Source organism: Rhynchophorus ferrugineus, unplaced genomic scaffold, assembly GCF_030347505.1.
Source record: "Rhynchophorus ferrugineus isolate W39M unplaced genomic scaffold, kcgeb_rfMv2 rfM6, whole genome shotgun sequence".
NCBI classification, from domain to species: Eukaryota; Metazoa; Arthropoda; class Insecta; order Coleoptera; family Curculionidae; genus Rhynchophorus; species Rhynchophorus ferrugineus.
The window spans coordinates 45,373,144-45,385,313 of record NW_027472585.1 but is presented as its reverse complement, the minus strand read 5'-3'; the positions used below and the strand labels follow the sequence as shown (position 1 = coordinate 45,385,313).

At 30.0% G+C, this 12,170-nt stretch overlaps 3 protein-coding genes across 3 annotated transcripts; 1 reads left to right on the top strand and 2 right to left on the bottom strand.

Annotated features, from left to right (window-relative positions):
* Positions 1 to 64: 64 nt before the first annotated feature.
* On the bottom strand, positions 65 to 985 carry LOC143198121 (tubulin polymerization-promoting protein homolog). The gene is made up of 3 exons (XM_076407137.1): positions 676 to 985; positions 380 to 509; positions 65 to 309 (listed from the first exon to the last, which is right to left on the bottom strand). Exons 1-3 carry the CDS (start codon positions 843 to 845, stop codon positions 130 to 132), a joined length of 480 nt encoding a protein of 159 aa, XP_076263252.1. The 5' UTR covers positions 846 to 985; the 3' UTR covers positions 65 to 129.
* A 151-nt stretch (positions 986 to 1,136) lies between these two features.
* On the top strand, positions 1,137 to 7,891 carry LOC143198120 (tubulin polymerization-promoting protein homolog). Its single transcript, XM_076407136.1, has 4 exons — positions 1,137 to 1,265; positions 5,390 to 5,622; positions 5,678 to 5,872; positions 7,079 to 7,891. The coding sequence occupies exons 2-4, from the start codon at positions 5,401 to 5,403 to the stop codon at positions 7,259 to 7,261; spliced, it is 600 nt and encodes a 199-aa protein (XP_076263251.1). The 5' UTR covers positions 1,137 to 1,265; positions 5,390 to 5,400; the 3' UTR covers positions 7,262 to 7,891.
* A 1,327-nt stretch (positions 7,892 to 9,218) lies between these two features.
* Positions 9,219 to 12,021, bottom strand: LOC143198118 (15-hydroxyprostaglandin dehydrogenase [NAD(+)]). Its single transcript, XM_076407134.1, has 6 exons — positions 11,896 to 12,021; positions 11,791 to 11,835; positions 11,500 to 11,741; positions 11,221 to 11,327; positions 10,398 to 10,637; positions 9,219 to 9,481 (listed from the first exon to the last, which is right to left on the bottom strand). Exons 1-6 carry the CDS (start codon positions 11,946 to 11,948, stop codon positions 9,260 to 9,262), a joined length of 909 nt encoding a protein of 302 aa, XP_076263249.1. The 5' UTR covers positions 11,949 to 12,021; the 3' UTR covers positions 9,219 to 9,259.
* Between the last annotated feature and the right edge of the window lie 149 nt (positions 12,022 to 12,170).

The window sequence follows — 12,170 nt, the reverse complement described above, 5'->3', positions numbered from 1 at the left end:
AAAGCATCAACAGAAAAATTAAAAAAAAAACTGCTCTCTATTAAAGAACAATAAAACTCTCCAATCATTTATATACTGTTGAACAATTAAAACTTATATTGCATATACCATTGTAATTAGTTTATATTTTTATTTGCTGTCGTACGTATCTTTATTCTTGTAACCGCTTACGTAACCTGAATCTTCGACTACGTCTTCTCGGCCTTCTTTCCCCTTTCCTTTGCCACTTTCATCAAATCTTTCCTTGTGTGCTCCTGTATACTTGGACGTATCGGTCAACCTGTCGACAGCACCAGTTTTCACAGCCACCTGGATAAATTAAAGTACATTTTATATAGCGTTTTTTTTGTATACCGCATTTCATGACATCGATCGTTACCGTTGTTTTAGTTGTTCCCGGCGGACCACAGTTCATCAGTTTTTCCTTGATATCTTCTGCAGGTATATTTTTTTGACCAGCCAGATCTTCTATAAAGCCAAGGAAATTGGTGAGGTTTATTGTTTTTGATCTGAAATCATATTAAAATAAAACGTTAACAATGTTTCAACGCTCATAGATTTCTTCAAAACAGAAACACAATCGCACAGGGAAATATCAGGACTATATGGTGGATGCGATCGTATATCGATGTTACCATTAGATTTTTTTAATTGAGCGTTTGCCTAGAAACTTACTTGAATTTATTAAAAGCTATTCCAGTATCTGTCGTAGTTAACTTTTTATCAAACACCTGAGCTTGTTTGAACCATTTATCGATTTGGGTTAGGGTTATCGTTTTTCCATCGGCTTTGGTGTCTCCGAATTTTGCGAAATTCACGAATTGTTGATCCAATTTTATTGCCATTTGGTTTACGCAAAATTTATATAAAAGCTTATATAGTCAGAACGGAGAATTTTGACAACTAATAAAAAACGGTGAAATAGGGTTAATATTTTTGGAGTGAAATCTGATTCTGTTGTTATAGAAATGATAATTTAGGATGTTAAACAAACCAACTTCGTTCGTTTAATATTATTTTAATAAAAAGGAAACTGGGTACTATATTAAATATGTCTGTGCTCTATTTAAAATTCTATGTGATGTCTCTAAGTAAACAAAAACAGATTGTGCGCGCGTTATAAAAAATATACCCGTCTACACTCAGTCGGCATTGAAACGTCGTAGTGTGATCTTCACATTTTTCGGATTCAGAATCTAGTGACAACTTACAGAGAATCGCTTACTTCTACATCTTTAAAAGTTTGTTGAAAAACATTTTTAAAGGTAAATGTTATTAAATATATATTTGTGTACCATTTTCAAAAATATTTTGTTAAAAGTATAGTCAAATTTTAACAATAACATTATTAGCTTTTTATTCAATTATGTATGTTTTGTTATAAATAACGTTTACCAGTTGTTATTAGTAACATTTTCTTAAATCAGTATGTCAATTTTTTATTTATTTGATTCGGTAACACATTTATTTGACAAAACATTTGACAGAGATGTTCTTAAGACGTTTATCAAAAATCTTCTCGTCTCGCAGTGCCCTTTTGTCTACAGGGAAATATTGATTTTGTGAAATCAATTCAACTGCGCATATTTTTGAGGGAGAAGCTGCATGTGAATTCGTACGCGTATCCCTCGGGAATATTTTATTGAAACGATTGAGAACTGCGCTAATTTTTACTATTTTCGCCTATGATGTCATCATTAAATAAGGTAGTGGGCTTGTGCACAACAGTTAAATTGTATAATTGTTTATTTGGGAGGTTTTTTTTATATCGGTTAACTCCGAATTTGATTTAGTTTTTCCATATCGACAATAACGGCTTTGCCAGTAATCGAATAAACTAGTCAGATAGTCAAATGACATTTTCATAATCACTAAAAATAGAATTACGTCATAATTGGAAAAACTCAAATGTGTTAATCAAAAAACAACAAAATACTACACTTGTTAACGCTACACACGTACGTATTATTTGTAGTAGGTCTTGAAACGTTTTTTTTTATTCTGCAAAGTTTGTATTTCTATTATTCTCAGCAAATTAATGATCTCTGTTTATCAATTTATCAACGTTAAGAACATAATATTTTTAAAACAAATTAGTAAAGCGATTATTATTTTTTAATAAATAAAAGTGATTACGCTAATTAATAAAATTAGACAATTTAAGATAATATGGTAACTTTTATCTCTAGATTAAGATTAAAAATCATTCAAATAGCTTATCGACAAACGTTCATTTTTATTTAACAGATATTCTTTTTTTTTGATTTATTGATGTATCATTTAACAATTTATTCTAGAAACATCTTTTTTCAAGAAATGTCAATATCCCTTATAATAAACCGACGATTGATAGTTAAAAGGAAAATAAAATTAGAAACCTGGTCATTCCAAGAGAAAATATAACAAAAAACATATTCGTTACCGTGCCCTTTATTTCGAAGGGACAACTTAATATCACGCTATATTTTTCGCCCGAAAATATGTCGACAGAGCAACTGAAATAGTATAACAAGTTTTCTATTAATTCAAAGGTGACATAACACTTTCCAAAATGTCATTGTCACTGTCAAATTTACACTGACATTTGATATTCCTTGAAATTAATTATTGAACCGACATTATGAAAAAATAGGTTGGGTAACGTAAACAAACGCGTAAATAAAATTTGAAACCAAATCATCCTGAGGGAAAATATAACTGAATAAACAAATTCGTTACCGTGCCCTTTATTTTGAAGGGACGGCTTAATATCACGCTATGTGTTCGCGTGAAATTATGTTAATAGAATAAATAAAATGGTTCGTTTGTTTCCTAGTTGACTTGATGACGTAATATTTGATCTTGTAAAAGTACGCTTATAATTATTATAATAATAATTAAACGCTTGTAATATTTTATGTTTTTCAAAAATTAATACATTGCAGTATTATTATATTGGTATGTTTAATGTTTGTTGCATTGTTTTACACGTAAAAAAATAGATAAAACCCCATGTAATATAAAATTTAATATGCCGAGATTGCTTAAGTAATTTTATTTTTAGATATGTCGAAAATACATTATCGTTCCGAATTTTTCATCCTATTCAAATTTCGGCCCGAAATTTTAGCTGTATCGAAGGTTGCTCGATAAAACAACGCGCGTTAATAAAAATTGGGACATGAGATTTTTCTCTATTTTCTAGCACGAAAATAAATATTGACTCGACGGGTAAATATGACGTAACACATTAAAATGCCAAAGTCGTTCCGTATTGCTCAATGAAAATTAATTGCAGGATATGTTATGGTAATTTAAATTGATATGAGTATGAAAAGGAAGTGTAATAACATATATGTAGATATTCCTTAGGTCACTAATACTTTTATTCATCTCGTTTTACTTATACGTAAATAAAGGGTGGATTTTTTTCTAAATTACATTGAAAATACATGTCTACATATTCTAAAACGATTATTGCTTTAATCGAGAGGGAATAACTGGATTATTTCTCAAAAACTGCTGCATGTGTGTTTCCTGTAAACTGTTAGTTTGGTTTTTATTTATATATAAATAAGATTGTAAAATTGACATTCACAAGGCAGATTTGTAAATACTCAAAATATCAACAATTTTAAATTCATTCTTATGAAAACAGAGCTAACGTGTGCAAATTCAAAAAACTTTCCAAAAATATTAAGTTAATTAAAAATTAAAGAGATATTATGTGGTTATATGCCTTATACATCTTGTTATTTATATGATTTCATTATTTTGTAGTATTGGAAACAACAGAATGGTCTTTTAGGTAGGTCTTTTTTTTTTATTAAAGCCCTGAAGGAATTTTGCCTTATGCCTTTATTGAATTGACATTTAATTCGATTTCATAAATTATGGACTTTCCTTCTATTATTATAGAATTTTAAATTACAAAGAATCGTTATAGAAATTTCGAATATGGACTACTTATTACTTTTCGAAAGAAAAAATTGGGACATTAACGTGATAACAAATATAAATTACACACGATAGTCGGGATATACATTTGACATAATGTCATGCAATAACTGCCAATTGTCAAATATAACTCAACACAGAAATTTTGACAGTGCCAATACAACACGCATTTCAAAAACAAGACATTTAAAAATTATTACAATAGGCGTCTATTGAGAAAAAATTAAACTTAAGTGCAATAAGAATTTATAGAGATTCAACTTGGTTTCGTAATTTTTTCGATTTAGCGATTACTCCACGCCGCAGCAAACTTTTCCGTCGTTTTCAGCCAGTTTGTGAAGTAGTCGAGCAAGATGTTGTCAATGTCAAAATCAAACAATTATAAATAATCGAAAATATCAAATTTGATTACGTAGATTTCAGAACCCGTAACATTAAAATTACGACCAATAGATGGCACTGATAAGAATAAACGTCTCGTATTTTTAAACCAAAATAGCTCGTTTAGTATCATTTTACACAATATATGTTACGTTAAGTGCTAAATTAATCCATCTCGTAACACTTATTTAATATTTAATCGCATATCACAGATACTGAATGGCGATTTATTTACCTTGAAAAATACGGTTATCAAAATACTCACCGTCGAAATTACATATTTTGTTAGATAAAACATTTCATATACGTTAAATGTTATAAGAATGACTTCATTTCTAAAATATATCCAACGTTCAGTGAGTATCAAAAGTTCACAAGTTAAAAAAAGTATGATGTCATGTTTACCTTGCGCTTTGCGCTAAGACTATTATAAATTTGATTCGACTTGGATGGAATTAAAATAATCCACAACATTGATTCAGTAATAATAGCGGTAAATAAATAAAGCCATATAGATTGTAATTTAAATTTTGGTATATGACATTCTCACCGTAATATTTTATATTTTATTGACAGTAGATCAAATAATAAACCTCCAAATTCAATTGTTTTATATTATTGCATTGGTTTTTTTTATTTTTATTAAAATTATTGGGCCTTTGTTTTAATTTCTATAAATAGTTCCGTAGTTGACTGATATGATATGAAGGGAGAATTTTGGATACCTTTTATCGGCAAATGCATTTTCAAAATAACTAGAAATCACATGATGCTAGATCAAAAGAAATGGAGGATTGGTGATAAAATGCGATTTTTGATTTCGATCTGACATTCTATTGGTAAATATGTTTGTTGTTTGTGACAATCGCAGATTCTTCGACAGGACACTCATCAGCATACGCTTTTCTCATTAACTGAGCATTTTGATAAAAGTTTTTATCAATTTTCAAAAATATATAAAAGATTGTAATAAATATATACCTTGCGCATTCACCATATTAACGTTATGCTCATGTAACCCACTACAATTTGTGGATTCAAGGATTACTTACCACAGTAATTATGGCTTCAGGTTTGTGAAAAATGTCCACGTCATCAACCCCGGAACCACCTACTAAACAGTTAGAAAACTTAAAACTGGAGAACGGATCAGGACAGGGTGACAAACCCGCCACGCCACCATCAACGCCAACGCCTCCACCATCAACTTTAGAAGAACAATTTAAATTGTTCTCCAAGTTTGGAGACCCCAAATCGGACGGCAGACAAATTACCTTATCTAATAGCGATAAATGGATGAAACAGGTATGTTAATTTATATAAATTATCGCAGGTTATTGAAGTATCTTATATGTTCCAGGCCAAAGTGATAGATGGCAAGAAAATCACAACCACCGATACGGGAATATACTTCAAAAAGTTGAAATCGTTGAAAGTGGGAATAGTAGACTATAAGAAATTCTTGGAAGACTTGGCGAAGAATAAGAAAATCGAATATGAGGAAATCAAGAGTAAATTGGCGAACTGTGGTCCACCTGGTCATCATGGCCTTGGAGTAAGTATAATTTTGTTTCTTTCGCAACCCATATAAAATCGTAAAGCCTAATTATAACAGTAGTGTTGTCTTACTTTAAGTTCTAGTCTCTCCTCTAAGTCTGTCTGCATCTTCCCATTTTTTTCTTCCTGTTTTCTTAGTTTCCCGTATTATTCTTATGTACTATTTTTTTAATAACATCTTTATTAGATATGCTTAGTACAATTTTAATTATAAATTGATTTATTACTACATTTCATTTGTACTTATTGATTAATTCACAAGCAAGACGCTTTATATATCTTTATTACTATTACACTTTATATAACTTTGTATGGTTTGGTTTGCTTCAATCTCCTGACATCATATGCGCCGTCCAGCAGTTGCATTGCTGCCACGTTAATATGATTTAGTAATCTTCTTTTGTGTTTCAAGGTGAAATCTTGGATAACTTCTCATATCCATTTGATTTCCAGGTCATCGTGCAGTTCTTCGTTGGTTACGTAGCGATAGATATTAGTAATCAATGGAAGAACCTTATTATTTATATCTTGATGACTGTATACATTATTGCACTATTTTGGCTGAATATTTGTCCTTTCTGTTCATCTACAACATTTCTTCTAATAGTTCTTTAATTAATTATTTCTTTATTATATCGTCCACATAAATTTAACATTTCTCCTTGTTATAGCTTAAATTGAAAAAACTTATCATTAGTATTTATCAAAGTATTCTTCCTGGTATTTCCTCAAAAGCTTGTTCAATATTAATAAATGTCTTCCTGCTATGCCGCGTTTTAACTTATTTTATCTTGGAACAAATATATGATTTCAATTATATTCTTCTAGATTTAATTCGTATTTTTTATAGTGTAATTTTCACAATTGGTTCTAGTTTTCTGTCAGGTGTTATTATATTTTCGTTACACTAATTACACACTAGAATTCCTTCAAGGAAACAAGATATTTATTTGTTCACAACTTAGACCAAAACATTAGTAAATAATAATCACATAAACTTGAAGAAATTTCAAGAATTATTGTTAAGTTTTTATAGGTGCTGTAGTCGAACATACCTAGATAAATTCTTCGCTTAATTTTTATTTGCTTTGGTTCACTAATTTGTCTTTTTTTGTCGGTTGGGATACATTTTGGATATTGCTTTTTCAGAATTTAAATTGATATACTCTCAAATCAAAACCAATTGATTGCAATTGATTTGCAGAAAGTCCACAATACCAGTGCAGTAGACCGACTGACCGACACCTCCAAATACACTGGCACTCATAAACAAAGATTCGACGAAACCGGAAAAGGTAAAGGTATAGCCGGTAGGAAAGAACTGCTAGACGACTCCGGCTACGTCAGCGGCTACCAGAACAAGGACACCTACCAGAAGAAGGAGTGAATAGTACCACCATCGTCGTACAACTTAAAATTTACTTATTACCTTATTAAAGGGCACAGATAGCTTGTATTCAAAATTAGTTGGTAATTGTTTCGTCGTAATTTAGCGAATTCATATTAACAAATAACTGTACATGTATTTTTATATTGTTCCAATTTATAATAAAAAATAATCTTCCAAGAAAGTGAAAATCAAACGGTCTTCGATTCTCGTTCGTTAACTTTCGATGTTCGTTTGTTTTATCGAGCCTACTTAAGATTACTACCCCCTCGTTGTTTTAGTACTTACAGTAAACATTGTTGCATTTGGTTGTTGTATTTATTTATATACGTACGTAGATGTTAATCATCTGGATCAGAGTGGGCGTTAATAATCGTTTTGTTTCATTTTGCATTTTATACGATAATCAAAATTAAGGAGAATTCTATTTTATACGATATACCATATAGTAATGAATATACTAAATTGTTAATTGCTTTTGTAAACATTTTAAAGTATCACAGTTCCATGTGGCTTGTATTAATGGATGCCGGCAATATTACATTAAGACAGTTTCTATTTATTTATTTTCTGTGATATCGATGATGTTTCTGGTGCGTTTATATATTTTAATAAAGTATGGAAAATTTACCAGTTTGTTTTTTTAGTATGCTTTTATGGTTCTAACAACAATATTATTTAAATAAGGAATTTAATTATATAAAAAAACATATTCGACATAACATTCTTTATATTTGCTATAATTTTCACTAACGTGAATATTTTAATGGAAATGACAGTACGACACTTGAAAATAGGAAGAAGTCGCAAAATTTCCCGACTATATATACACAGAAAAAGTGCCAAATTTGTATACCTTGCATAGAAAGGTAAAACTCTCAGAGTATATGTATTATGGAGCGAAAGAAACGAAAATCCTTGTTAAACTGCTTTAGAATTTATAATTTTAAAAATATTCGACGTAAACAGAATTCTACTAATTTAAAAAAAAATATACTTTCCATTGATTATCCAAAAAATTAAGCGTTATATAAAATTTATTATACCACCATTAAATACAATGAAAAATTCTTTATAATCACAATACACCGTGTGACAAGTCAGTGAAAACGATGGCAAAAATCCATCCATCCACAGTATTCTGCAGATCTGGCCCCCAGCGATTATTTGCTGTTTTCAGATCTCAAAAGAATGCTCGCTGGGAAGAAATGTTTGTCGAATGAAGAGGTGATCGCCGAAACTGAGGCCTATTTTGAAGCAAAGGACAAATTGTATTACAAAAATGGTATAGAAAAGTTGGAGGGTCGCTATAATCACTGTATCACCCTTGAAAGGAATTATGTTAAATAAAAAAAATAATTTTGCCAAAAAAATGTGTTTTACTATGGTAGGCAGGGACTTTTTAATTGACCTGTTACTACCATTCGATTAAACGCATATCCTGTAATGTTCATTAACTTATAAGTATTTGAACAAAAGTAATGAAAATAAAGCGCAAAAAACTCGAAAATATCAAAAAAAACGTAAGATTTCATTCATTTAAAAAAAACAACTACCAACATTTTTTATCTTTCGGATAAGATAATGGCATTAAATTATATGTAAAAATGAAACAAAAATCCTTTTTAAATTGCTTTAAAATTAATAATTTTCACGATATATAAGGTAAACAAAAATTAACTCATTTTTTGAAAATAATCTTTGTCGTTCCATAAGAAATATATATTTTATAAACAGACAAATGTTTGTTTAAGGTTAGCAGAATCTCTTAGAACTCAATTCATTCTTTCCAATCTTTAAATTATGAATTCCATCTTTGGAATGAGAATTCCAAATATTGTCATAATTAAACAATTTCATTAATCAATTTTTATCCTTAATTTAAAACGAATATTTGATAATAATTGCGATAATAGTGAATAGGAAACATATTAGTACAGTTAAATGAAAGCACGTGTCAATTTCACAATTATATTTTATTAAAATCATAGGTATATATTAAATAAATTGTTTTTCTAACACTCTAATGGATTTAACAGCGGGAAACTTGATACTGAATAGTCTGGAACCTTCGACAATCCATACGGATCCACTGTGGGAGACTCGGTATAGTTCAAGGACGGCTTTGGCCACCGCTTCTGGCTTCTGCCAGCACGTTTCCGATAAATAAACTTTTAAGTCACCGCTCATTTGTTGGCAGCATATTTTTTTCAGTACATCCTGCAAAAATATTAAAATACTTAGGAGCTTTACAATATTAAACATTCGCGTGTTTCATAACAGATGTGTAAAAAAGTAATCAAAATTTGTCATTACTATTTTTTAGTCCGTTCAATAAAACAGTGAACTCTGGTCATTTAAATCTTGGACGTCAAAACGTCGCGATGTTGCCGTATCAACTTTTTTTGCCGAATTTTATTTGATTTTTACTTTCACATATAATAAAATAATGAAATAAAAATAACGGTATGGCATTTAATTTATTTTAACGTTATAGTACATCTAATATCTAATTATCTCGTTCAGGTTCGAACTAACTGATTAGAGAGGCTATCTGTTTCTGATTCTACCTTATGGCTTCGGCATTTTTAATCAGAGTAATAACAGTAACAAGCAGCCTTTTGAAATTTTTCAAAACAAAGCCCCAAAACAACGTTGGCGGATGTATAATCTATAATTATTATCGCTAACGTTTTAAAGAATTTTGCAGACGCTTGACAACCAGGCGAATTTTGCGGGCTGATTCGGTTACATGTTTGAACGTATCGGACAGCGTACTATATCTATTTACTTAGAATAAAATGAAATAAAATATGCAAATAGAGATAGGCGACACAATCGATATCGAAAATAGTAATTACTATTTTCAGTCGCTAGTTTTTTGACTATCGACTGTTTCAACTGTTTTGTGACTATCGACTGTTTCGACTGTTTTCAGTCGATAGTTCCCAACACTATTTAAATGACATTGTTAAAATTGCATCACAATCTGACGGTTGGTTTAAAAGTTATAGTGGTTTTAGTAAAACCACTTTTATTACGTACTGTATAGTTCAAATTTGGTTTGGTGTTCAAAAGATACGGTTAAGTACATTATTATTTATATACGGAATAAATTAAATGGTATTCTCTTTACCTGTGAAAAGGCGCTTTCCGTGATACCAGCGCAAAGAGCTACGGTTCTAATCCCGCTGAAAGAAAAGTTTTTCTCGTGCCCTTTGCTTCTCGTGTAGCCCACGATGGCGTGAAAGCAAGCGGACAAAACTGGGGACGGACTGAAAGGTTCTATTCCTGGCAATCCCACCACGTTTAACACGAATCCGCCAGGTTTGACCACGATGTCGTTCATCATTTGATTTATATTAAGCGTTCCAACCTACAAGTTAAATTAACAAGGCAAACAGTAAAGGATAATAATAAAATAATAATTTAAATGGGCATCGATATTTCGTAATTGGTGGTAACTTATATTATTTTTTGATCATAGTATATTTATCTGAAAATACATATCAAATTAAGCAAATTTATTATTAAGCAAACGACAAATCGTACTACAAAAATGGTATCGAAAAGTTGTATCGAAATGTTGAATAAAAAGAAACAATTTTGCCCAAAAAAATGTGTTTTACTATGGTAGGCCGGGGACTTTTCAATTTACCTGTTACATATATATTGCATAAAACAATCTGTAAAAAATAATAATTTCATTTTTACATGAAAGTTACCCAGCATAGCATTTAAACGTTTCACTAAAATTAATGTATCATCACTTCAAACAATTTTTGTACAGTATCAATATATATACTTTGATATTTATCACCTGAATACCATTTGGTGTTAAACCTCAACACCGATTATGCGAAAATACCCAACCTACTGCAACCAATGTTGTTTGTATTGAAATAAGTTGCATGATGTCGAGGTATGTTGTACCAATGTGGCTGCATCTGAATACTTACAATATTTACAGTGACCTCTTTTTCCCATTGAATTTCATCCCATACTCCAAAGACATTTATTATCATATCGACATCTTTTAGTTCGCTTTTCGCTTTCATTAAAGCATCTGTAAAAGAAACGCCCTACCTTTGTAATAAGTGTGACAAAAAATAATCAATGTTCTTATTGTAATAATGGCAAAAACGTGGAAAACTTTTTCACTCATTTAATATGTAAATTAGATTAAATTTTAAAATTAAATAAATTAATAAAAAGAAATTCATAACAATAATATTTACCATGAATATCCTTCCTATCTGAAACATTTGTTTTTATAAATATAGCTTTGTTTTTTCCGAATGTGCAATTTAATGAAGATATTGCCTTATCTCCTTTACACACATCGGTATCCAGTAGAGCAATTTTGGCAGCTTTCGCGCAAAATAACTGATTAGCCGTGGCTAACCCAATATCGCCAGTCCCTCCAACAATTATAGCTTTCTTACATTTGGTTTCATGTCCTTTTTGCTGTTCTTTTGGACTAAAAATATTTTTGTACAATTATATACGTCTCGAAAACTTTATATTACCTTTTATCATCGCGGCATACTTCTGGATGTAAATATTTGTTTAAACTAAAATAAAAAATTATTTTAATAAGTATCTATATATATAAGAATTTCCGTTGTTTTTACCGTATAAAAACACTTAATGGTTTTAAAAATCTACTAACACGAATAAAAGACATTATAGTAAATGAAGTTTTTTTTGACAAAAATTGTCATAAGAAAAATATTCCTTTAAATTATGCATCAAATTATTTAATTGAATAATACTCTCGGTATGTAAATTTTAGCGATATTTAAATTTTCGCGTTTTCAAAATATGACAATTATACCATTTTTCACCATAAAACATTTATTAATACTCTAATTGTCTACCATTTTAATATAAAAAGTTGTTATATCGT